Source organism: Mizuhopecten yessoensis, unplaced genomic scaffold (assembly GCF_002113885.1).
Source record: "Mizuhopecten yessoensis strain PY_sf001 unplaced genomic scaffold, ASM211388v2 scaffold8841, whole genome shotgun sequence".
Classification (NCBI taxonomy): domain Eukaryota; kingdom Metazoa; phylum Mollusca; class Bivalvia; order Pectinida; family Pectinidae; genus Mizuhopecten; species Mizuhopecten yessoensis.
The window spans coordinates 953,011-980,696 of NW_018407749.1; the positions used below are offsets into that span (position 1 = coordinate 953,011).

General features: G+C 36.1%; 1 protein-coding gene across 3 annotated transcripts; it reads right to left on the reverse strand.

Annotated features, from left to right (window-relative positions):
• Positions 1–864: 864 nt before the first annotated feature.
• Positions 865–27,627, reverse strand: LOC110456771 (DNA-directed RNA polymerase III subunit RPC1-like). 3 transcript variants are annotated; one of them, XM_021507726.1, is made up of 36 exons: positions 27,528–27,627; positions 25,895–26,030; positions 25,035–25,184; positions 24,319–24,475; positions 23,336–23,490; positions 22,463–22,516; positions 22,185–22,306; positions 21,259–21,358; positions 20,532–20,609; positions 19,804–19,941; positions 19,361–19,509; positions 18,992–19,133; positions 18,729–18,869; positions 18,325–18,394; positions 17,996–18,123; positions 17,178–17,313; positions 16,356–16,520; positions 15,512–15,596; positions 14,876–14,963; positions 14,289–14,400; positions 12,945–13,058; positions 12,461–12,618; positions 11,559–11,714; positions 11,136–11,263; positions 10,358–10,446; positions 9,082–9,174; positions 7,392–7,487; positions 6,682–6,833; positions 5,894–5,980; positions 5,238–5,303; positions 4,580–4,696; positions 3,745–4,026; positions 3,230–3,298; positions 2,780–2,843; positions 2,035–2,104; positions 865–1,705 (listed from the first exon to the last, which is right to left on the reverse strand). In XM_021507726.1, exons 1-36 carry the CDS (start codon positions 27,569–27,571, stop codon positions 1,627–1,629), a joined length of 4,170 nt encoding a protein of 1,389 aa, XP_021363401.1. In that variant the 5' UTR covers positions 27,572–27,627; the 3' UTR covers positions 865–1,626. The 3 variants fall into 3 exon arrangements, with proteins under 3 accessions (XP_021363401.1, XP_021363403.1, XP_021363402.1); XM_021507728.1 differs by lacking the exons at positions 2,035–2,104; positions 2,780–2,843; positions 3,230–3,298 and having other exon boundaries at positions 865–1,227; positions 3,958–4,026; XM_021507727.1 differs by lacking the exons at positions 2,035–2,104; positions 2,780–2,843; positions 3,230–3,298 and having other exon boundaries at positions 865–1,122; positions 3,853–4,026.
• Between the last annotated feature and the right edge of the window lie 59 nt (positions 27,628–27,686).

Sequence of the window (27,686 nt, forward strand, 5' to 3'; positions counted from 1 at the left end):
ACCGGTATTGCTTTTTTAGGAACTATAACACATTTCAATAACCAGTGAATCAGCTTATCAACAATAAATTCAACGGAAGACAATGTACGGAAACTTCAGTTAGAGCTATAAAATTCAGCACAATAGCTTAAGTGCAAAATAACACTAAAATTGATAAAGCTGCTAAAATATGTATGCTTACAGTATCTACCTACTTACAAATGTAAATACAGAGAATTTGTGACTTCCAACTTACAGATACAAACGAATTTGAGAATCATCTCAGTCTGTAGTTTGCAGAATTGATACCTGTGTTGAAATAAAACCCATTTCAGACGAAATTGTACAAAAGTCTCGACCATTAAAATACTTACAATCTAATTTTCCTCATAGGACAATAAGGTCATAGCATTTTGATTTGTATTAGCACATTGTTTAAGTGCCCTTGTTTATTTATCAAATTATGTTATAAAGTATATAACAGTAACCTTCAAAATACACCCTTCCTCTGCTTTAGAATTCTAAAGAACTAACCCATAATACAGAAATGCGGTTGGGTGGCCCTGTGGATAGTCCACTTGCCTGTTACTAAGATGGCGGAGCTCTGATTTCCATAAAAAATGAAAAAGGTATGGGGTTTCCTGCCCGACCACATGCGTTTTCTCTGGGTCATCTGGTTTCCTATCGCTTTAAGAACTGTGCGCTGTCATTCAGGACAACAAGAGTGATTAACAATATAAGCTAACAGAACTCACTTCATGATTGTTGTGAAGTAAATAATGTTCAAGTTACAGAGACACTGTGATGTCAAACACAGCTCGCAACAAGTCTATCTTAACAGATGGAAATTTAAAACCATGACTTCTAAACAACAAGGAGACAAAATAAATGTATTTAGTTTTATTTCCAATGAGTCACTGTCATAATGATAACATAACAAAATTCCTCGCATACAGCATTCCCCGACTCAACTCTCGCCAAAACAGAACTGTGACAGCAGAAATATCTTATGGTTGCCACAACAGAAATGTGATACAGCCTTCACAGATATTTTATAAAAATAATTGTAATACTGTAATATTGTATACAAATTCAATACTTGAACTGTGAAAGAACAGAAACAATCAATTTTCACGAGACAGCCTCGATGCCCAGCGTTTTCTCCACCTCCAGTGTATTGTTGGAGGACACATGGGAACCCTTTACACCTGGGGTGGCGATGACAGCCCGGAGATTGTCCCCCTCTACCTGTAATTTGTACTGCTCTGCTGAAACCTCACTTGTGAAAGAGTAATAGAACAGAAGTCTGTTTCAGCATACTCAATTCTCATTATGACCGAACCAGGATATAGAATTGATACTTGATGTTCATACTGCATACACACTCCCCCAATCATCACAGTAGAAGTGATAGAACATTCACACTTGATACTGATCACAACAACCTCTGACAAGGACACACACATCTGATTCTCAACAGAAAGGAAGTCTGATATAGCATACACACTGACTCTCGCCAAAATGGAACTATGAAACAATATAAATACTCTCCATACAACCCACACTCACATCATGACATAACTGACATCAACATTAACAAAGCACTTCGGCAAAGATATTGAAAAGCAGTTTTCTCTCATAACATTATCACGATACCATTGGAAGATGAAACTCTGTTCTGTCAAAGACAAGTGGGCGTCGCCGAGGTTTGGAGTCCTTCTCTGCTGTAGGTGGGGTTAAGGCACAATCTTTTGATGTTTATGGATTTTTTCTTCTTTTTAAATGATTATTTACAATACCTTTTATCATACAAGCTGAACTAATTAAACAAAACATGTTAATATTGTATGTCATTTACATACAGAAGTAGCCTATTTCCGTTATACTTTTGTGGCCTGAAAAATGTGAAATAAATGTAACCTGATGCCCTTCTTAAAGAATCAGTTTTGACTCCCTCCAAATTCGTTGAAAGGGATTATAAAAAAATTAAACAGTGTAACCCTTATACTTACTGGGTAAGTCCTTGTATTATTGTTCAATAGAAGTAAAGGATATTTGTGTAGTAGCTTGAACAGTCCTGTGCCGATACCCATTGGGATTCCCATGATGATGCATTCACTCACACCTGCAAAGATCACATCAAAGAAACTCATATGAAATAAAAAAAAACAAGCACCATTTTTTTGCATAATGCAAACTATTCATCATTATTTTTAAACATCACTGCCTGCAGCTTTGAATTTCTCCCACAACCTGAAATGAGTCATCGTTTCCTACTTGTCTATGTATTCAGTGAAATCCTGCTTGTATAACAGACTCATCGGATATATTCCTTTTACATCAGAATTCTGCAAGATTCTCACAGCACCTAGATAATGATATACTTGTTTGATTCTAACACTAGGTTATTTAAAATGGAGATGTAAACTACACTGTATGCTGCAGCTGTAGGATCAAAATTTAAATGCAATTCATTTTTGAACCATTTTTCTTTTCTCAGGAGAATTCAACAATTCTACAAAATTGAATCAGTACATTTCTACCCTCGACTGCTTTTATTTGTTGTATTTCCAACTGAATGATCTTCGTTTCTGACAAAGATAGACCGAGTACTCTTAATATTATTTTCAGCTATTAAAGACGTTAATTACAAAACAATTAAAACAAAGGCTAAATAACAAATAAAAGTGCACAACCAGGAATAACCTTGAAAAACATTACATTTAAAAGGAGACATATCAGATGTGAAGACCACCCTGGTCTGTAGCGCATATATTTTAATGGAAGGGAGACAACTCACCATTGATTGTGTCTTTTTGCCCATGGTAGGCAGCTTCAAACAAATGGTCTGCTGTTTTCTCAAACTGGAAACAGATCGCATCGACATGATCAGAGGATGTGTAAGATATTATTCTGACATTTTTAGATCTTTCAGGAATTTCTTTTCTCAATTTCAGTAACTTAAGGGACTTGAAATGAGATTTTTTTTGGAAAATATAGGGTTTGTCTTTTAGGAAAATAAATTGTATCTAATTGGAAATAAGAATTGAAGGAAGTCATTCTGAAATGTCAATTACCGGGGCAATTAGTATTGCTTCACAGTTACAACTTCTAGTAAATAAATCAAAGATTTTTTTTGAGAAAAAAAACATGCGTGACAACCTATGCCAGAAAGTATCAAATCAAAGTAAGTAAAATGTACTAGCCACTTTTTACTCATACGACTGCTCACATAAAAACAGAAACTTACTGAAGCCAGCATGAGGACGCTCTCCTTCATCTTCGCCAATCCAAATCTGGTAATCCCTAAAACCTCACCCTGTAAAAGAAAAAAAAATTGCACCTTTTAGTTTCATCCTTGTTTGGATAGGAAACATCACACAGAAAAAGTGAAGGATTTTCCAAGATATTTATGCAATAAGAAAATCAACAAATCAGAGACAGAAATGAATCAGAAAAGTGAATGGATATATATTTTCCAATGTCTTAATATCAAACACTTTCTGATGTTATAATCTAATAATGTGAACTCTAAAATGAAGAAATATACCAGATATTTATATGGCAGGTATCCTTAAAAAATATATATCTTACAGGCAATATGTTCATGCTAATTATCTTGAAAGTCGTAATTTAAAGCTTCATATTTTGAAAGTTGTAATTGTAAGCTACATAATCTGAACATCATCTCTACAACCTATTCAACCTGAATGTCACAGCTACAAGCTCCATATACCTGACAGTCATATGACTCCAGTTACCTACCTTAAAGGTCATGAGGTCAGCTAGGAGCATGACATGCCGGATGTCGATACTCATGCCGTGACTTGACATTGTGTAGTTGATTTCATTCATGATGGTGGTTCGAGCAGCCTCGATGCCCAGCGTTTTCTCCACCTCCAGTGTATTGTTGGAGGACACATGGGAACCCTTTACACCTGGGGTGGCGATGACAGCCCGGAGATTGTCCCCCTCTACCAGTAATTTGTACTGCTCTGTCGACCCCTCGTCTATGTGTATCACAGCTCTAGTCACTGATGGGATACCCTAGTAAAACAAAACGACAACATCCGTTGGAAAAAGAGTATATCTTCTTGCCCTTTTGTGTATGGTCATAAGAGTGTTCCACAACACTGTCAATCATGTGTCCAATCATGATGCACATAACTTTGAAGTTTCATAGAAGATGTGACCTTGAAAACCTTTATAGGGATTCAACCTTTATGTTAACAGATGCACTGCTGTGTCACGCCTTTCTTCACTGGGAGGGACTTAAAAAAACACTTATATGGTTTAAACAGACTTTGTACATGACAGAAACAACAAGATATATGATGAATTTATCTACTGAAATTACTATAAGCTTATTTTTGTTTATTGAAAATAGTTTTATTTACCTAACTGTGAGGGTAATAAAAACCTCATAATCTCCAACTGAATATTTATTCATAGATATCATAAGAAACACCACACAAACTACCGATTTTATCCACGATAAACTCATGCAGCAAATAAATGTTGCCATATCATGACTTTTCATCATTTTATTAGGCAATGATTAACGAGCAAATCAATAACTACAACATATTGGTGAAACTACCTTGATCATGACCCCTGGCAGCTCCTTTTTCAGTGTCTGGAGGACATAGTACATGGAGCTCTTGGAGGTCTCATTTGGCTGTACTGTGATTACAGCCTCGCTGTGAATCTGGATGTGCTGAAATGAGATTAAATGTCATAAAGGTCAAATGCTGCCAAATATTTGGATAAAGGCTTGTCAACAGTGCAATGTTTTGCCTAATATAATCAACAAGAACAAGAAAGCTAACAGGTCAATAAGTGTGTTGTGTGCTTGATTGCACTTAATCCCCCATATAAAAGCACCAAGCAGAAGCCACAGCGATAATCTCTGACTCTCGTAATAAGGGTAATAAGGCATTACAAAAGCATGCTACCAGACATTGTACTATTTACCACCAAGTATGAACAAAATCAGACCAACTGAACAAGTAGTAACTGGAAAGGTCTCTTTGATTACAGGATCTGGATATTATATCCTTATTCACCACGTACAACTATCCATGAAGTACCTTTACCATTAAAAACGAAGTTGTACCAATCACAATTTATTGCTGTAAATGTCTCAGGCAATCAGAAGATTATGAATGGTGGCCATAATTCATTGATTAATAAAATTCAGCCCCGTAATTTACTAGATTGTTCAGAATCATATTTCTATGATGCCCATATGTACTCACCTGTGGTTTTACTTTGAGCTTAGAGCTACATATGGCAAACTTGATACTGTCTGCATGCACTTCCAGCTGATGATTAAGAAAGGATTAAACATTAAATCAAATTTGAAGAAAAAAACCTGATAAAATGTTTATCTCTATGATCAATCGACTAAATCAAATATTTATAAATCACACGGCAACATCAAATAAAACAAATCTGACGAAAACACACAGGTATCTATCTCCGCCTAGACTATTATATGTTTCTTCTACACAAGCCATTAAAAGCAATCGCAACATCAATAGAATTTGGTTACCAAGGCCCTTTTTATAAATGTTATTTATTTTACAACAATTATGAAACAAGTTCCATAATTTACTCTTGTTGGCCTGGATGCTAGCAAGCAGGGGGTCTTATTGTGGGAGGAAGCCGGAATACCCAGGAAAACCCGTCTTGGTAAATCTCGCTTTGTTTGTCAGGTTTTACCTCTGAAATATTACATTTCAAAAATGGACAAACTGGTTGGTCGTCATAAACAAACAGGCCACAGGAAAGAAACAATAGGATTTTGTGACTGGGAGAGAAGCATAAATGGGATTGTGTTACGAGAGAACCATTTTTAATGTGATTATGTTACCTAGAGAAAAAGTAAATCCATAGGCTACTGGTAACTTACCTTGAGCAGGCGTATCCTTTCTAAATCAAGTTTGATTAGTATGAAACAGTCGTCTGGCAAGAATACTTCCTCCATATATTCCGATACCTGTTGAAGGCAGATAAAGACCGAGTCAAATTCTGACAAAACATTCTCTGACAACATTTCAGAAGGTTACTCTGTTACCAAAAACAAAGCCTGAGTACCATACGTCTACATTTTTCAGACGATTGCTCTGTTGCCCTAGACTGAATAGTTTCAATACTAAAGAATGCCCTGTGGAGGAAACACATACATTTTCTTGAAATTATATAACTAATCGACCAAATGATATATCACTTCTGGTGAAGAAGTGCTACAGAATGGGATATTATTTAGGTTGATGTGATATTTTGGCATTTGAATTATCTTGGCAGATTTAGGTCCTGACCATTCATCTGTCAAAATGTGCTATTCGTTGTAACCAGTGCCTTTGCTTATTAACAAAGTATGAACATCCTTGCTAAACTATTACAGACAGAATACTATGGTCTCAATACATCAAAAAGTAGTCCTTTCCTATAAGACTTCGAAGCATACGTCTGATTGATTTAAACATATTTTATTGCAGAAATTTGCAAATGGATTAGGCACAAGTTATTCCAACTTATGAAGCCTTCTCCCAGATATATTTTATACAGTGTACATGGCAACATCAATAGATTTTACACAAATTGATAACGAAAATAACGAAGGAGAGAGGGAGAGAGAGAGAGGGAGAGAGAGATTGCTGCTTCACTATTACAGACTGAAAGCAATGACCCACAAACCTCTCCTAGCGTTGTTTTCTCAATGCGCCCCTTGACGACACGTGCAAATTCCGCATCATTATCCACCTCCAACTGGGCAGTGATGATGGGCGTACTGATGATTTTGGAGGCATTGATGATTTCCTTAATTCTTGGCACACCCTGTGTGATATCTGATCAAAGGTCAAGGTCACACACAAACTTACTGTTAATAACACAAAGTTTCAGTTTATTTTTTCCTTACATTCGCATTGTTCTATTTACTATGGAAAAAACCCATAAAAAGATGAATATCCATCGAGGTGTAGAGCCAACGCCGTACTTCTAGTATAGGTTCTGTAGGTTCCATTATCCCTTGCTTGGATACCAAGTGTGCAGGGCGATTGAGGAATAGGAGAAAACTAAAAGTAACATTCAATCACAATAAGCTTGGGATAGGTATACATATCCCGAGCTTGTTGTGATTGAATCTTACTTTTAAAAAGATGAATGATTTACAAGTTGTATTTGGCATTTCTTTTTATATCACTGAAGAAAAGAATGTTGAAATTATGGTAAAATCATAAATGTGGACAACAGCCAATTATTTTGTTTATAGTTATCTACTATGCAGGATATAGGGCAAGTAAACGGTGCTTAATTTCGTGCCACATATCTATGCTCAAAATCTGGGAAGGAAGTACAAATCCTCTACAACAAGGCAGCTTTTGCTCAATATATGTTAAGGATACTCATGGAAGCAACACCAGCGAAGTGAAATGTCTTCAGAGTCATCTGTGTGCCTGGCTCTCCAATACTCTGTGCACACACTGCTCCAACTGCTGTTCCTGTAGAAAAGAGGAATCAGAGTAAGCAGGGATCTGCAGAGGTATCTCTCCCTCACCAGGACCTAGTCTGTTCACTGCATACATGCACTATTTCTACTAAGAGCTACAGGTAGAAATGATCAATACTGTAGTTTTTATTGGAAATCTATAGCTCCATCCTATGATAACACTATTCACTATAACAAAGACATTCCGAATTGCTCTGATAGCATTTTAATTTCTTTTTCTTGACTGATGCATGAAAAGACTTTGTTCTTCAATCAATTTATCTGCAAAGATTGTAAGATCTGTCAAGACATTACAACAGACATATATATCCTTTTTCAAATAAGTTTCTGATTATAAAACAATATTTAATCAGCGAGAGTATAATATCAAACAAACAAGAGGCCCATAGGGCCAGTATCGCTCACCTGGATATCTAAGCAATCATGGCAGAATATTCTCCAAATGAGATCCATGGGAATATGCCAGACCCCAAGGCCAATCCTTGTAGCATATATATCTGTATTCAATTTTTCATGCCCAGCAATTTTATGTATGGTTATGGGGTGGGGATCTCAACTGTTTCCAATCTGTGACTCAGAAACTAGGTCCCTACGGTTGTGGCCAGACCCCAGGATCAATTCTAATATCATGACTGCATTTGTCTTTTTATGCCCAGCATTTGTATATATAGTTTTGGGGTGGGGATCTCAACTGTGTTTAAGTTATGGCCCAAGGACTATGTTTCCAAGGGTTGGGCCAGACCCTAGGGCCATCCTGGAAGCAAATGTGCATTCTTCTCTTTATACTCAGCAATTGTATCTGTGGTTATATGGTGGGGATCTCAACCATTTCCAGGCAATAAACTTTTTTTGGCCCCACCCCTTAGCCTGGGGGGTCAGCCCCACCATTTGTACAATTTTGAATCCCTGCCTCCCATTAATGCTTCCAACCAAATATGATCGATATCCAGTGCATAGTTCTACAGAAGAAGTCGTTTATAGCAATCTAGCCAAATTGCCCCCTTTTGGCTCCGCCCTCAGCCCTCTGGGGGTCAGCCCCGACATTTGTACAATTTTGAATCCTCACCACCTAGGGATGCTTCTAGTCTAATATGGTTGATATCCATCACTTAGTTCCAGAGAAGAAGTCGCTTAAAGCAGTTAAGCCAAATTGCCCCCTTTTTGCCCCGCCCCTCAGCCCCCTGGGGGGTCAGCCCCACCATTTGTACAATTTTGAATCTCCACCACCTTGGGATGCTTCCAGTCAAATTTAGTTAATTTCCAATCAGTGGTTAAGAAGAAGTCGTTTAAAGAAATTGTTAACGGACGGACGGGCGACGGACGCCACGGTATGGCATAAGCTCACTTTGGTCCTTCGGACCAGGTGAGCTAAAAACAATTGAATTACGGTAATTAATGTTGACAACTGATGTTGGCAGTATATATAGGTCAAGTAAATTCGGTTATTGTTCAGACATATATATACACAGCAGGGAAATTTCTATACAATGTTTTGAGTATGACATAATGGGAATTTTTAAATGGTCTACAAATCCAGTCACTGTCATTACAGACAAGTACTCAGGACCATACGACCTTCACCTTACCTGGCTCTATCTGGGCCCTCATGAATTTGTGCTTGCAGCAGTTCAGGTAGACGTCAATCTGATTCTCAGTTACCCTGTCCATCTCAAACAGCACTGTTGTGGAAAAATCATAGACATATCAAAATCAGAATCTCTTCTTCCACAAGATTCATCAGTTTGGAATTAATTAAGTGATATCAAAGTTTTACTTTATACACAAATAATGTACATATCAAACGTGTTGCAATGCCAGGCATAGCTTGACAAATGGACCAGTCGGTCTTGAAACGTTGTGACACGGTTAATACAAACATTGTTTGTGTATAAAGTAAGAAGCTCTTCTTTCTTCAGCGAGAGTAACAAGAAATGTTCAAGAGCATTTTAATTCTTTAGTTTTATGCATACAAACCAATTCTAGTATTTGTAGGTTAATTTAATCCACCCAAAGCATGATTATCAATAGACAAGGAAAGTTCCATATGATACAGTGCATAAGCAGGAATAAAGCATCAATACAAGCTGAATTCCTGGTTTTATCATCCGCTGACCACTGTACATGTGGAGCTCATTAATTGTGAGCTAAGTACCAGAATAGACCCTGTAATTGAACCTAAGATCTGGATGTCTTGTGTGTGAACAACCATCAAAAAGTGTAAATGATTACTGCTTACGGTGTACTAGCATGGATAACATGTCAGAACAATGAACAATGTCTTTGGTACAAAAAGTGTAATTATTCGGGGTGTAACAGGAGATGGAAAAATGCACAGCCAGACCAGGATTCGAAACCGGAACCCTCCAATCTCTAGACGGACGCTCCAACTACTTGAGCTACCAGCTGGTCGCCAGTGATCCACCCAGTCCAGTTCCGCTATATTCCTCCCTCCTTTTTCTAAGTTTTTGCCCCTGAAGAAAAAACTAATTACAACCCAGGTTCAAGTATACTCTCGACAAGCATTCATCCAGTGCTTGAAACAATGGTTGGTCACAGGCTACACTATAACAGGCTATAGAAAAATGCACGGCCAAAACGGGATTCAAACCCGGGACCCTCCGAACTCTTAGACGGACGCTCCAACCAATCAAGCTATCGGATCGCTCGCTCTAACCAATCAAGCTATCTGATCGCTGGCGATCGACCCATTCCAGTTCCACTACAGGGGTATGAATTTTTCACATCACTTACTCAAACGAAAACATTCATTTGGACACTTGTGTGTTTATTCATGTACCTTACTATACTTCAGTGCAAATAAACATCAACTATTAAATCAAAGTTTTGAACTAATTCCATTACCTGTTGGAAGTCTCTGCTCCTTTCCATCAAGAACACCAAATCTTTGTCTGGTTTTATCAATGCCATCACCCACCTTCTGTATGAAGTCTCTGTAAATTAAACAATATCATTTTAATTTCAACAAATCTTATTGCTTCACAGATTTAGTAACAGACTAAAAGCCTAGATCAATCCCCTCCAGTAGATGTACAATACTGTTTTAGAGCCTATGTTTGATGGTGGCCAACAAGTGTAGCAGTTGACGGTTGAACTTAAGACATACAATAAATAGCAGGGTTATATACCGTACGTGTTTGTTTAATTTTGGTAATTTGGTGGGTAGACATCCAGAGATTGCAAAAAAAAAAAAAAGATTGAAAATGTCACCAGGGTGAACAAATACGGTGATTTTTTATTTTTTTATTGATATTTCTATCTAATTGAAGTTGATGTTGGTGAGTGAAAGGCCAGGATATGGTGTCTAGAATTTCGTATTTAATGACATGTATGATGAGTGCTTATATGAATACATGTACTTTTTCATGACATTGTGTTATTTATTTTATTGAACTGAGGATTTAACTACCAAATTAAAAAAAAATACTTTAATCTGTAATCTGGTAGATCATATTTCATCGAAATATGAAACTGTTTCAGATAAATTAAAAGGATCAAGAGTGATTACAAATCTTTCAATTTGACATAATGTGACATATAAATCTTTTAAAATGAGGGTAACACCTGACACTAAGGAGTGAAGACTCACTACAGGAGTCACTACTGTATATCAGTCACCTACATGAGGTCATTCTTGAATTCTGTACTACAGGTCTGGTACACATTGGTAGATAATTTCTGCTTTACCAGCTGAACCAGCTTCTGACCACCGAGGGATTTCTCTCCATGACAACTCACTCGAGTATTTGCCTGAAGATGATCACATACAACATATTACATGATATGGAACTTCATTTTATAGTGTTGCATGTTTTAAAACTGGGGTAAACAATTTCTGAACTATTCATAACAGGGTACTTGATGTAACCAAAGTCTTTATCAAGTAGTTAAGGTTGTTGTTTCAAATATATACTGCAATATATTAATTAGTCCTTCAGATGTATATCTATAACTCATATATTAATATTTGGCGTCATAGAATTTACCTGCTATGAACTTAAGTATCCCTGACAAATTCAGAAAAAAGGAGAAGATATGAACTGACCCTGATATGGTCAAACACACGTTTGAAGTCTATGGGTGTGTCCTTGCCCTCCATACATGCTGGGTCGAGGCTGTCCCCACCGTACAGGAACTGGACAATGTCTCCTGTAGAACTCCTGACTGTCAGATCGTAGTGGGAACACAGGTCTTCAAGTGACTGGAAAGCAAGAAATAAAACATCAACAAGTACATTTACCTTTGTCATTGCAGCCAAAACAAAAGATGGTTCACTGTAAAGTAAATTGTCTATTGCTGTCCAATCTAAACTGGTTAGTGAATTTGGTTCCGAAAATGTTCATGCATATCAAAAAGGCTCTTTGTTGTCCAATTTAGATATAATACACTCGGTTTTTTAGTATTGAAGTTCAAGTTCTACTTTTTGACAAACAAACCTTTTTTCTTAACATCCATTCCGTTTGTCATGTGGTCATTGGTAAAAAGAAATGGTCAACATCAATTCACAAGTAATTCCTCATTGTACTTTTCTTACCAAGCTATTTTAGGAAAACTCCTAACACTCATATTCAAGTAGAATTTTAATTTATTTTTTTGTTATCTATTTGTCCACAAGTCATATTTCTCATGGATTATCTTTGTAAACTTGCTAAGTTGTGTCAAGAAGTCATATTTAATTTGAATCAGATTTTGTTTTACTTTTTAATTTTGTAATACAACCAAAACATCCTGTCAACAAACTATTTGTCTTGTACATCTCCCAGTAAATGTTGTACAAGACAAGTGAAATAGAAATGAAGTTATTATTAACATCCTAGTTTAATGAGGTCTAAAACAAGTTGTCCTAGCCAAAAAAGGAGTCAACCCATACCTAACTATTGCACCAGGTTCAAAACAATGACAAATACTCTACACGCCTAAATAGATGACGAAGAGTTGTGGACTTACCTTCACCAGTCGCCGCTGCATGTAGCCAGTCTCGGCTGTCTTGACAGCAGTGTCCACCAGACCCTCTCGACCTGCCATCGTGTGGAAGAAAAACTCTGTGGGTGTCAGGCCGGTGTAGAAACTGTTCTCAACGAAACCACGTGCTGCTGGGTCCTTGGCTGAAAACAAATCAGATTGAGTTTCAAACCTTAATCAGATTTAATGTTTCCATTAAAATTAATAGTAACTTCTGCACTCATTTGAAATTATCTTTTTCTGGTTCAAACATTTAAAGATCAAATAAAATTAACATATGTAACAGGTATTTAGGACATGTTTTTTAACAGACTGACAAATTCTATAATTTACTATTCTTAACAGTTTCTACAGGCAATCTTGTCAATTGTTACTGTAGAATAGCATGATTGTATGTCTCAAAAGGGAGATGTAGTCAAAGGATATTCTCATTTGAGAACAATGAGCGACAAACAAGGATCCAACTTACCATGCTTTTCAAAGTGAGGCAGAGCGCGATCCTCAAAGCCATTGGGTGTCCTCTTCCCACTTATGGCCTGCTGTCCTACACAGGATATCATCTGGGAGATGTTGATGAACGAACCTTAAAACAGATTGAAAATACAATAAAAGTTTTTCACATCTTAAGTTTGATTACTGTCGGACTTCTAGTGTTAGAGTAATGAAACTAATTGCAAAGTCTAATCAAGATGTCATAAAGACGGTCCGACAGAAAAGGCAAATATTCAAAGCCCCTAGAAATATGTTGTGTATGGTATTTACATATGGTAAATATTTTAATAAAATCAATAAGTTGTCTACATTTGATAAGAATGAACTCCCCTCAACCGAGTGTTATCTTACTAAAATTTCTTGTCAACCTTTACTTAGGAGCTGATTGTATTATGTATTTTCTTTACGTATGGTAAGTATTTAAATAAAATCAATAAGGTGTCTACATTTGATAATTAAATATTCTCGCGGTTCGACAGTATAGAGAGAATTATTTGTCTTCTCGGGCACGGAGATATCGTGCAGGCGGTTTGCCACGTGGGAACACTGTGTGTAGCGTGTATACGCTGTAGTGGTCATTCTCTAGCTGTCTATCGTATAGTGCGGTCACGGCTAAAAATTCAATTTCGGCCTATATAATATTTGCCGTTTTTATAGCATGTATTACAGAGTACGGAACGCGGAGCGTTAAGCTTTAATAAGGGCAGGGAGGCTATGCGCGGATAATAGTATTTTTTGTTTTTGTTTGTGGTAACATGTGTACGTTTATAGGGAGTGTGCGGGTTTTTTGTAAGGACCGGGAGAGCATCCGGTGAGGTAGCCATATTCTTGTTTTTTTGACAGCAGTCCCTCTGTTGCCCTTGAGAATGTATTGCACTGGCTGTGGGATGCAGGTTTCCGGGGATATCTCCGGTTGTTCCTGAGCGCGCGGTACATTCGAGGATAGGGGTTTAGTATGAGGCGTTTGTGTACGCCAATGGGTGCGCGGAGTGCGCGAGTTAGGGGCGTTTGTATCACGCCCGCGAGAGTGGGGTGAGGAGCCTTTGCACAGGCTCATTCATATACATATGAAACAACCAGAAATCAATTAAACGCCGACTGCACTAAGCACGACAGGCTAGTCCGGCAAATGAGTATTTGCGTGTTGTGTTATTTATTTCGGATTGGAGGTGAAGAGAAGTCGAGTGAACTCCCCTCTACCAAGTGTTATCTTACTAAAATATCAGGTCAACAACTCTTCAGTCTGAAATATCATCAAGCCAAGAGAATTAAACATTGCATTACTAAAGTCTCATCAACCCCCAAACATTCCTGTCCTTACCCTTGGAGCCACAGATGGCCATGGTAAGGGGGCTGTTGCTTTTGTGTAGTTCCCGTAGACAAGCTTTCCCAGCGTGGTCTCGGATCACAGAGAGCTCTTTTAGGATACAAGCCTGAAACACCACATAACCATGATGAATAAAAAGTCTTTAATTAGCTCATGTGCTCAGCTGACTGAGACTGAGGGCTATAGGTCAACGTCAACTTGTCCACTCAGCAGCTAGAGTGGAACAATGTGAATCATGATCTAAAAACAAACTTTACGAAAGATGAACTATCAGATAAGTACTAGTGTATCATACCTAGCTAGTTAGCACAAAGGTATCAGTTGACTGTTTAGCATATCTTCATATTAAATGCCATTTCGTTAAGTTACCTTGTACTCTGGTACAGCTACGTCTTTCAGATAGATCTTGTTTTTGATGAAGTTTACAAAGTGCAAATCATTTCAGAAAAGTTAAACATATCCTGCTCTTGTGCTAAATGAACTATAATTCATTAGTTAATCAGTATTGCAATAATGCAGAAAAAAACTCTAGATGTTGACTTTTACCACCTCCTTCTCATACTCCAACACTGTCCTATTACCTCCAGCGTTTCCTCCTCAGTGCAGCCAGGCTGTGTCTGTAGCCTTCCTTCATGCAAGTCACGAATGTAACCGTCACACTTTGAATATCTGTGTGAAACACAAAACACAGTCATGAACATAGTTAAAAACTCTGCTCTTAAAAAACCTAAACCTAATCATACTTTTTATATCTGTACACAAACTTTGACTATTTGTTGTTAACACTGATTGTATAAGTTTAGGGCAATATTGTATATTACTGTATATTGGGAATTTTTTGCGCGGTCAAACTTTCGCCCTTCGCCCATAAAATCCAAGTTCACCCAGTTCTAATTCTGCCCTTCAAATTTAATTACTTTGTATATCATGCTGTTAACTCATGTTCACTGTCAAGATGAATTCATCCTCATGACGGAGGGCAAAGAAGGCGAAAATCAAACTGCAGCGAAATTTCATTGTTTACAGTATTAGCACTTTCATGGGGCTGAAAATGTATTTACAGCTCGGCGCTATTGGTCAGTACCTTTTACCACATCAGTATGTAATTCATTGAATTATGTCATGAAAACTTCCTGTATTCAAATCTCAGTTTTTACCATTAAGCTACTTGTAACATATAAAGTGTGAAGGCGGTTACAGTTGTAATGGTTACTGACCCATCTTCCAGAAGTAGGTTCTTTGCCTTGACCAGTCCAGCTCCTGGTGTTACATCACCAATACCAATGGAAAACCCTCGGTTACCTGTTGATAATATATTGCAATTAATTTTCTTGCCTATTTCAGGTTCTTTGGAAATTTAATGAGTGAATGGACATTTAAATTCAACATACTGACTGATCAGAGGTCAATTACTGTTTCTTATCTGGGCTTTTTCCAGGCCAATTTGAGACCAAATGGAAAGATATTGCTTTATTTTTCCAGAAATCTCTTAAAAATTTCTCAACTGAAATAAAAAAAAATCCACAAATTTTACCTTGCATTCAGATGACAGTGTATTTAACATCTAAAATGAAATTTTCTTAAATGAGAAATGTTTAAGTCTTTAGGGTGATCTTTTGTTAAGATTGCTGGTCATCAGAGCTGTTTTCCAAATTCATCCAGAAAAAGCCCTGTTATATTAAGAGACTAGTTGGTTATTTTATTCTGAGTGGCAGCTTAATTTTATCTACCAGTTGATACAATATTTGTTAAATGCTCATGAGTGACCATGGGTCAAATTTTGTTCCGGAGTGACAAGGCCCTATAATCTAACGAAATTTTTAACTCAGAACACATTTCTAACCTGGAAGACTTTCTCTCAAATTTTTCTACAATATATTCATGATTTGTAGTCCAGCAGTGATTTCTTTGATCTTTCAATTTTCCACTTTAACTTTCACCTAAATCAAATCTAATTTGAGAATAAGGAACTTTTCTAAAGTTAAAAACTCTTTGAAACCAGGACCAATAGCTAGTGATATCTAATTTCTGCTGAGTGGCCAGTGGTCAGTTATTACTTACTGAGGAAAGCTGGACAGAGTCTGGCCAGGCGTACCAGGGCGTCAGCAGCATACTGTTCACCGTAGTCTCTCAGGATCACATAGAAAATGTTGTTTTTAGAGCCGGAGCCGAGCGTTCCTTTGTCCATTGCCCCACACAGATGTTCACTGTTACGGATGACCACAACTGGAATGATATTATCAATATACAATGTATACATAAATTGTTTCTTCTACTTTGTTTCACCTCACAATAAGCAAAACTGCAGGAAAATACAGCCCCAGGACCTTTTTGCGTTATTTAGAAGAAAAAAAAATTTATGAACGAAGAAATCTTTTAAAGTAAAACATTGTCACTTAGAAAGCTGCAAGAAAATGAAATAAATAAATACTTATTTTACAAAGAAAACAACTGAATTAAATAGATAGTTTTCCTTTTCAACCAGGAATTTTTGTTATCAAATTGAGAAAAAATGTCTATATATCATTGAATATGGTGCTGAATTTTGTATGTTTGTCTTTTTTTAATTCTGTTACTTTTACCGTAAAATATGTTATTTTTCTACCCTTAGGTCTCTCAAAGCAAATTCATCCATCCAGAGGTTCCTTTACTTAATTGCTTGTAAGTTTCCGAAATCTGAGCTTATCTTGAAAAGTCAATAGCTTGTTCAAAGCTGATTATTATAGGATAATATAAATTGAGACTATCATTTTTCATTTTACAGCTTTTGTAAGTCCATACGTGAATACACTAAACAGGATGAATATAGAATATATAAATTATGTATTTTTTAAAGTTTTTATAATGCCATTCACCTCATGCAGTGATAATATGGGTACTCACAAGAGTCGTTGTAACAGAGATCCTCCCCCGATGAGTAGTTCTTTCCACGGGTACGAAGGTTAGCCTTCACCGGATAATCCTTGTTTGGTCGTAACAGTACACTGAAGATCTGTTTGCCAGTCCACAAATTACATGGCTGTCAAAAGTAGTAAATATGTTGAAAATGAACACTTAATTACAATGGTATTCCGTGGTTCAAAGGTGTGACATGTAATCTTAAAGCACAGAGATCATAAGAAACATGTTACAATATAGCAACGACATATAGAAATCCAGTACTACCTATACATGTACTTAAAATACATGTGACAATATTAGCATGTAACATGTCCAATTTCACTCCTTTTGTTTAATATCCATCTAATAAATTTTTATCTGTATGTTTTTTTAATGTAATTTACACAGAATTCACAATATTTCCATCATTTCATATTCAGGAATTTTCCAGTTAGGATATTTCACTTTCAACAAGTATACAGGGAAGGTAAATCTATAAGTAAATTTTGCTGACCTTTATAGTAAATCTATGAGCTTTATATTACACAGGGGAGGTAAACCTATCAGCAACCTTCACTGACCTTTATGATACAGTGGGGAGGTAAAGCTATCAATTTTATGTTACACAGGGGAGGTAAACCTATCAGCAACCTTCACTGACCTTTATGATACAGTGGGGAGGTAAAGCTATCAGTTTTATGTTACACAGGGGGGGTAAACCTATCAGCAACCTTCACTGACCTTTATGATACAGTGGGGAGGTAAAGCTATCAGTTTTATGTTACACAAGGGAGGTAAACCTATCAGCAACCTTCACTGACCTTTAAGATACAGGGGGGAGGTAAATCTATCTTCATTTGACTATCATTCCCTGATAACATGGCTGAGATCAGCTGACAGGTCCGAGCACGATCAAAGAATACATCTTTCTGGGTAATAAGGTAGGCACCTGAAGAAAAAAAAAAAGAAAAAAAAAACACTGACAAAAGTTTTCATATTTTTTAATTCTATATGAATAATACTTTAGTTGAACTTAAAGTTTTAACAACATTATTTTCCGAAGGATAGAATTTCATTTTGATGTTAATATGTTTGATATTAATATATTAATTTTAATATTTTCAGTTGAAATTGACAAATGTATAGATACCTGTGATGAAATCCTGTATAGCAGCTATCAATGGTTCACCATTTCTCGGTGTTATGATGTTCGATTTGGACTGAAATACCAGGTATGCAAAATAGAAATGTTATCTAATAAGGATTTTCTATTAGATACAGGGCTGTCTTTACAGCTTTAGGAGTGCAATAAATATCCTTTCCTCCTAGGTAAGATTGATGAAATCAGATACATTACAATGAATTCAGAACATTTTAACATGATTGTCAGAAATTGTTCAACAGATTTTTGTTGAATAGCAGACTTATTTTATAAGAACGGATGACTTTCCAAATGATATTTTCACAGTTGTTGTGATGGAAAAGATCTTATATGGAGTAGAACAAAGTTTGAGTAACACACAGATGGATAATAAACAGACATGTTATTCTCACCCCCATCAAAGTTATGGCCTCTGCCTTAGCTTCCTCTGTCTGTGGCAGGTGCAAGTTCATCTCATCACCGTCAAAGTCAGCATTGAAGGGGTTACAGCAACACTCGTTGAAACGGAATGTTCGATGGGGCATAACTTTTGCCTGAAACCAAACAAACAAGGCTATCATGAACAAGTATGGTGAAGATTTATTGAAGCACGACCAACAGTTTCATTTGATGATCACAAACCGCACAGACTTTGTTTTCACTTATGATAACTTACGTAAAAAGCTTGTATGCTGAGCTTGTGGAGGGAGGGCTGTCGATTAAACAGCACAATATCACCATCTATCAGATGACGTTCTACAATGTCACCATACTTTAGTTCTTTTGCAACTTTCTCTCGATTTCCATATTTTAGAAACCTGAAAAAACAAACCACAATTACAGTTCAGAGCAGATTATACATTAATGGGCCTTTTAAAAAATGTCAGAGCCATTCTATCAAAAACTGTTTTTTCAAAATATCCTTAAGTTAAGCCCTTTTCACCAAAACAAAAACGTTTCTTTTCAATCTAAATCAGACAATAAGATATGAGAAGGGGCTATTAAACCAATATGGTCCATGACCATTGCTGGGGAACGTTCCCACCTTTTGATGTGGTTCCTCTGCACTATAAAGTTGGCTCCTGGGTGGACGTCACACCCGTTTTTCACCAGCTTACGTAACATCTTGATGTTGGCTTTATTGACACGCTCTGGGTACGTCAACACTTTGGCGACATGTATGGGTACCGCCACCTATTTAGCAATAGATCATCAATTACAACTGCATCCAATTAAAGATATACTTTACTGGAAATGATACTAATGATTTTAATAATTTCAATGTGAATTTTTTCCCAAAAGTTATCTCCATTGAAATGTTCCACCTATTTATACTATATATATTAAAGGATTCAGGTTAAGACAAATATTTTCAAAATCTTAAAATGCACTTGCCCGAAATAGAAACTTACTGGTCCAAGATTTAGAAGAAAAAAAATCAGCAAAAGTATCACTTTATATTAAATAAAGAAAGCTTAACAAACAAACCTGATCAATTCTCATATTTGGGTCAGGGGAAATCACAGTTCTGCCAGAGAAATCAACTCTTTTGCCAGAAAGATTTCCACGAAAACGTCCTTGTTTCCCTTTCAGTCTCTGCACAAAACCTCTTGTAGATTTCTTTGGCTGAAAAAAGATTCAATTGAAGATATGTAATCTCTGTTGTAATAGCATATCACATACAGGAAATTTCCAACATTCTGATACACATAGGGTCTCTCTACAGTTGTGTTAACATTATGTTGGTTAATATTTTAATAGACACAAAGTTTGCTGGATATCTTTTAAAATTTATAAAAATTTATAATTTGATGAAGAGGATTACCATTTATCACGATTGCACAGTTCCTTTTTACCGTAGCTTTATTTGATAAAATGTGTTGTTCATCACTATTACCTGTTACATTGAGTTACATTCAATCTTAGAGTCAATACAACCTCAAACTACTTACACTGTAAATGAAGCCTCATTATTCATTGGTATGATGAAATATTTACTGATCTGCATGTTTTATAGATTTTTCACTGGTTATTTTGGGAATTAAATTTCTTTGGACTGGAAAGAAGTTATGTTTTCTTTAGTCCATGTTTGTCTCATGATTATATTTTATATTTATGCACTTTTGTCAGCAATTCACCTTTTAAGTAAGTAAATACATTATGGCAACAATAGATATCCTACAGAACAATAGGTAGGTGATATAATGAGATCCTACCTGCATGTGTAGGGGAATGCCTGATGTCTCACTGTTGTATAACAGTGCCACCTGTAGTTGTAGATAGTCCCAGTCTTCCTGTAAAATAACACATGTACAGGATTTCATATTAAATCAATATCTTTCATTGTTTTTTATGTATCTATACTGCCATATTTGCCATAATTAGAACCCAAGATGCTTAAGAAATTAGCTTAAATCGGGGCACTTATTAGGATAATAAAATGTAAGTTGTGATAGATCAAGTTGTGCAGCTTTAAACATTGCTACCGTACAACAGAAGGACATAGTAAACATTCCAGTGTGACTGCTTCACGATCACCAGACATAAATCTCTGTTTTAAAAATGTTTTAAAAGCGTAAGTACTGTAAATCATTGACTGGGTCTGGTAGTGTATGATATGGGATGGAGGTTTATAGAATTTCAATTCCTCCCAAAAAAGGGGGAGGGGGCTTAAACAGAAGGGATGCTCCTTAGGGCAAATACGGTAAGTGCAGTATCTGTTATGATGTTATCATCACTAAATTATACATTTCTCACAGAACTCCTGCCTCAAAATACCAAGCATTTAACAACTTCCTGAAAAGTTTAAGAAAATCTGGTGACACTGCCTCTGTTTTATTGTTAATTTTCCTTCTGTTTTTGAATGGAACAAACTGTTTTACAAATCCCAATATCTACTTTAGAATGTTGATATGGGGTGTGGAAAAAAAACAAAAAATATACCATTATCATATACATCTTAGCTCCTGTTGCCTTGTGTTTCTGAATGACATCATTCAGGAATAATATCTCGGTCAGCTTCATCGTGATATCGTCTTCATTGCTGTAACAAGTAAACGATAAGCTAGTGGAACATTTCAAAACTCCAGATACATTGTTTTCAAAGCATGGCAAATTATTACAAGCAATCCATAGTCCTCTATCTACAGACAAATTATGATATAACAAATGATCCAAGGCTATAACTGTGCACAAAACCTAATTTCAGATTGCCACTCCACCATCCCAAGAAACTCCCAGTATAAAAATTCAATCATAGGTGACAAGGTTTCTGGACAAACTGGTTCAATCATGCATGGTCTGATGCACAAAGAGTCCCCTTTACTAGTACCAGCAGAGGAGTAAAATTAATTAAAAAAAAAATCATCAAAGGTTTGTGATTCAAGGATATCGAAAATTTACAAATTGCAACAAAATGCAAAATTCATGATTGGAAAGCGCTGTTGACTGTTACCAAATCTGGTTTGTTTTGGTTTGTTTACCAAAATATTGTATATTAACTATTCACCCCTGAAGACGCATTTGAACTCTCCAAATTCAAGGGTTGGAATAGTTCATTATAAAATTTCAGGGGTGAATGAGTTAAGGAAAAGGGTTGATCATCTACCAAGTCCATCAAGTGCTATTTGTCATATTGGAATATATGGTGGTGCAGGGAGACCCTTGCGATTAACAATATATGGATGGTAGATTTAAAATAATTGATACCATTTTATAGTGGGCTCCAACGAAAAATGAATTTTAGTGGTTGCAGGTCCATGCCTCCCTGTCCAAACTACCTCCACCCCCATATATCTATTTTTTGAATAGCACTCAACAAATCATTTATCATGTAATTACAGTATTACAGACTCGTCAGCTATTCTTACGTTCCAGATTTGAGATCAGAGAGAACAGATGGCCGAATACAAATGGGTGGCACTAAAACTCTTGTTAGGATGAGATCCTCAGGTCGAGCAATGTCCGAGTTCATCATCAGCAGAGGCATGTTCTGAAGAATAGAAATCGGATGAAAAAAATTATATAAATCTTAAAAAACAACACCAAAAGTCTGACCCAATAGATGTCAGATTAAATCAGTATTTGATCCTTCTGAACGTCAATCACAACAAACCATCATTAAAATTGAATAAGTAAAGGTACTTACATCATCAGAAATTCTCTGGAACAGCTTGAGCACCATGACTGGGTTCAGTATAACCTTCAACAGCACAAAGAACACAATTGTCAACAATCCACCAACAACTGGTTCCACAAGGGTTAAATTAGCGCTCTACTTTTCGTTTTTTCAAAATTTCTTGAAGCATTTTATGAGAATTGCTAACAGCCTAGGAGTCATGAATCATTCTCCTTATTTTACTCAATGTGAATTTTATTGAAGAATCTTTAACCCTTTCGCAACTATAGACCATAATGGACTTACCCAGATCAATGCATGGTAGAGTTTATTAAAGTTACATAGGGGTGAAAGGGTTAAATGTTCTATCAGACCGAGTGTTTAATTGGCCCTTTAAGTTAGAGTGTACATCAGTATATTCTATTTTGAAAGTACTAATGTCATAGCAACAAAAATGGATTAATTGTCTGCCCTGGGTGATTGTTTCACATCAACTTATACATGTGCTACTGTATAGGTGTTCAATTTTGCGGGGCTAATATTTCGTGGTTGTCCTGGTCAGAATAGTTTACATGGCTTAATTATCGTGCAACATAGCTAGGTAAATATATTGCGCTCATGAGGTACTTGTGTATTTGGGTGATGGGATTTATTTAACAAGTGCTTTATGAAAATAAAGTGAAATGTTATATTGATTCCAGTTTTTGTTTTATCTTCATTATTCGGCATGAAACGGGTAAATAGGTTTGTTTTTGTGTGTCTGTAAATATATATTCATGGAGATTATAATGCATGGTATTAATATTCCCTGGGTATTAGATTTCGCAAAATGTTTGGTTACTGTAAATAAAGCGAAATTAAATCATCCATGAATATTACCAACTAATATGTTAAAAATATTACCTGAGTCTTATTCAGAAGTGGCTCTATTTCCCTATCATGTTCCACTGCATCTTGAAAGGATGATAGGAAGTCGGAACGGATGATCTCATTACCTTTGTGGCCAGTCTTATACTTATCATGGATGATCTTCAACAAACCACATTTTTTCACCATACCTATTAAATCAGAAAATGCACTTGATAAGAACTGCAAACACTAGTACTAGAGGTATGAAGTTAAGATGGATTCTGGGATTTGTTCCTGAATGCAGGAAGCAGTTGTTTAAAAATATGACACTCAATCTATACAACAGGATGAGTTTATTATTTCATAATTTAACTAAATACATGTGTATAGTTAAAAAGTCCCTCTACCGGATAACATTTAAGCAAGTTACTGTGCAGAAACAAGAAATGTATGGAAGAACAGACAGACAAATTGATAAATATAGGGCAACCCGATTTTGAGAATTCAGAGCTCTACGTTGGTAACTAATTCCATTAATTTGTTTCTATCATCAATTGTGTCCTTTCATAAACACTTGAATATAACCAATTATAGAAGAAATACCAGTGTTGAGAATCAGAAGCGGAAATCATGATCAATTATTGGAAAACTTTTAATGAACTTTTATCGATTATAATCGGAACATCCAAACTCTGGTAAATCTTATTTGAAATATATGTAATTATATATGATGGTAAACCACTAAGAATTGGGATTTGCAGCATAATTTTGCCATGTAAAATCAAAGGCTGACTTGGTATATCCATTGGACAGTCTTTTATGTTTTACACTTTTAGTTTTAACCGAAGACTAGAATTTGAATAAGAGTAAATCTGACAGATATCAACAGAACGATGCATGCAACATTTAAACCGATTAATCAATTATGAAATTCATCAATTAGTTAATTTGAGTTGGTTGTACAATCGATTGATTTTCGATTATAATCGATTATCGGAGCAACACTAATAAATACAAAACATTATTGTATTTCTCACCATTGTATGCTCCACAGGACGGACAAATGGACACTTTCCTACACTTTTCATAGATCTTTTTCTTCATAGCCTTAGATTGGAGGTAGGTGAGTGGCCGCTTGATGCTCTCTAGAAAGTTGGTCTTTACCTCGGACTGAAGCAGAATTTCGCTGCACTCCTGCATTCATATACAAGGCCAAACAAATTATGCATGTATGTCGATAACCATGTGAACAGTGGCCTGTTTTTAAATTGGCATTATGAGGTGGACATCTCATTTAGGGGTAGGCTACTCTGTTCACAATCTGTGTTGTTACTAGAAACAAAAATCAGTGCACAACTGAAACCTAAGAATGGCCCCTATCTCTAGAATATTATAGATATCAAATTATTTAGACGAAAAAGAAAAAAAACTAATAATTTTGATCACTTGGATGTCGGATTATAATCTAAGGGGAGATAAGCTAGTAGTAAAATGCAGATGAGAAATTCTTCATAAAAACGTAGGGGCTGGTAGCCAGTCTACTGTAACCTATATATCCCATAAGCCTAAGATTAAAATTCAGTAGACAAAAGTTTGATCCAAAATTCCTTCTAAGAAACATTTATTAAGATTCATTTACTTTCAAAAAGATTTTAAAGTCAATCTTAAATCCTGAACATCTGATAAGTTCGTTTGTTGTTCTATATGTTATACTCCACAGAGACCAACATGGCTTTAATGCGGTGTTACTTACCTTGCATGTCATCTGCAGAACATTAATGATGGCCCGGAAATATCCGATATGGAAGCAGGGCAGCTCCAGGTCGATGTATCCAAAGTGTCCTGTACAATCTGCCAGTCCCTTTCCACATGTATCACAGTTGTTATCTTTCTCACTTGTACCCTGCAACCATTATACCACATAACATAATTACCGTATGTATCCTGCAATAAGCCCAGTGGGCCAACAGAAGATCTCTCACTTACAGTTGAAAGATGGGCTTTTAACAGGACAATGAACAAGCTAGCACTCGTCTACATTTCTGTTGAACTTAAATTGGTATTGGTGGTCTTTTTTACAAAGCATGGGCTTATTGACTGATAATGAAGATATCACTTGTTTATTAAAATCATTTCAATTCCTGTTAATACAGATTTGTCTTCTTTATCTCCATATATTAATGGGTAGTACTGCCAATTTGTCAGGCCCACATTTTGCTGTTAGACTACAAGCAGTTTATCCTTCTTTAAGAATCTGTAACAGGGAAAATCCTGGAATTTGAGAGCAGTGGGCCATTTCAGCAAATTTTAGTCTAAATCAAAATTAAGAGGGACCATTCTATGTAAAATTAAAAGAAAATTGGAACATGGAGGGGTCAATTTCAGTTTTGAGGGGTCATGGCCCGGCCCCATGTCCCCATCCAGGATTATCCCTGTGTAAATTTTACAAATACTGAAACTAACATTGAAGTGTGATATTTTACACACATCTACACATTGTAAATATGCATTCTTTTATACTACAAATGTATTTGGACTGTTTCCAAGACAGGAAATATACAGATTCATGACCTCAAGACCAGAGTATCAAAACATTCTGACGATTCCTCTCACCATCTTATGGTCAAGCACACCATATGGTACAGGTTTTCGGCTGCCATCTTGGTTGTAAAGAGTTTTACTGACTACATGCAGGTGGGACATCTGCTGCATTTGGTGGGAGTTCAACAATCCGAAGGTCACATGGCTTCTGTTAAACCAAAACATTTTTTTATTAAGAATTATTTTTTCAAAACTGAGAAAATCATACAAATGACATTATATATCAAAACTGTACAGTACTAGTGTCATAAGAATACATTTTATTTTTTTAATATCATCTTGGGCTTTTCAGTGTTCTATATAGTTTTGAATGGAGTACATTTGATCTGTCTTTGGGGGATTAAAAAAGCCATTTATCTAGAGGTTTAAGGGAATATATACTGTCAGAAATATAAGTGATTTACATTGTTGAAAATGATCACCTTTCACACCACATTCACATCATTCCTTTAGTTTTGGATGCATATATATATATCTTGGCCTATTCGTTTATGAGGACCAACTGGTTGCTCCATTTTTAAAAAGGATTGGAATGTTTTAACTTTTATGTAAAATGCCTGATGCCCAGGACAGCAGCCCTGTGATGGACCTGTCTGTGCTATGCAGACCACAGGGACATACAACTACTATTAATATTGATCTTGTTAACGTCACTGTACCCAAAACGGTACACTTTTTAGAGAAACCAAAAATGTTTGTTCAGTTTTCATAAATAGATAGCATCCACTTTTCATTTCTACTATAAGTTGGTATTTCTGGCGCATGGTTATATAAATAGAACCCAAAATACTATTAGGGTCACGTAGGTCCTTGAATAGGTGTGATTGAACTGTACCCTGAAATAGGACATTTTGGTATTTTTGCTTATATTGGAGATTAACGATAAATATCAGCAGAAAATTATACATACTTCAAATATTTTAGAGTCAAAGGGAGTTCTGATTCATTTCCTTCTCCATACTAGTGTTAGTTTTGATAAAATAGACTTTTGAAAATGATATCCAAATAAATAGTGTTGCTCGGCACGTAAATCATGAAAGTCTCTTGTTTTTGGTAATTATTTTTACATTTGATTTAAATTGTCCATGTAACGATAATCAGCAGCAAAAACAATGCTATACAGTTAAATTGTCATAAAAGTATCATCAAGTGAAAACTGCATTTATAAAAATACTTCTTTAAATTGCATGACAGATTATTGAGACGTTTTGCTACAAGTGTTCCGTACTCTACCGATTTGGGTACAGTGACGGTAGACTTTTAGTCGCTGGGTACGTTATATCACAATCTTACCCAGCGACTGAAAATCAAATAAGATCAATATAAACATTTATAAATAGTAGTTGCTTGCCCCCGTGTGCATGCAGACCATCAAGGCTCGCCTGAAAACAACACTAATTGTCTCGGTCCGTCATTTTACAAACAGAAAACTCTTGCCAAACTGTTCGGAACATGATAAACGAAAACAGCCCTGTGATTGGCAGGGCCGCTGATTTGATTCAAGTTGTGTTGCTGCATATTGATATTATCAAGTCCCTGTGCTCTGACTTGATGAGGCAACAGAGTTCATGAATATAAACTTTATGTTGACATTTACAAAATAGGTAACAAATGATATGTACTGATAAACCTAAAATTAAATTACATTTTCTTAGCCACATCGGCCTCTCGGAATTGTTCCTTCACCATAGTCACTTTTTATCTTCGCCGGCAAAATTTCACGTGTTTTGCATCACTTTACTCCTGTCGGCTTCGAGATTATACAATGTGTTTTCAAATTTTGTTTTGATAATTTTATTTTGTA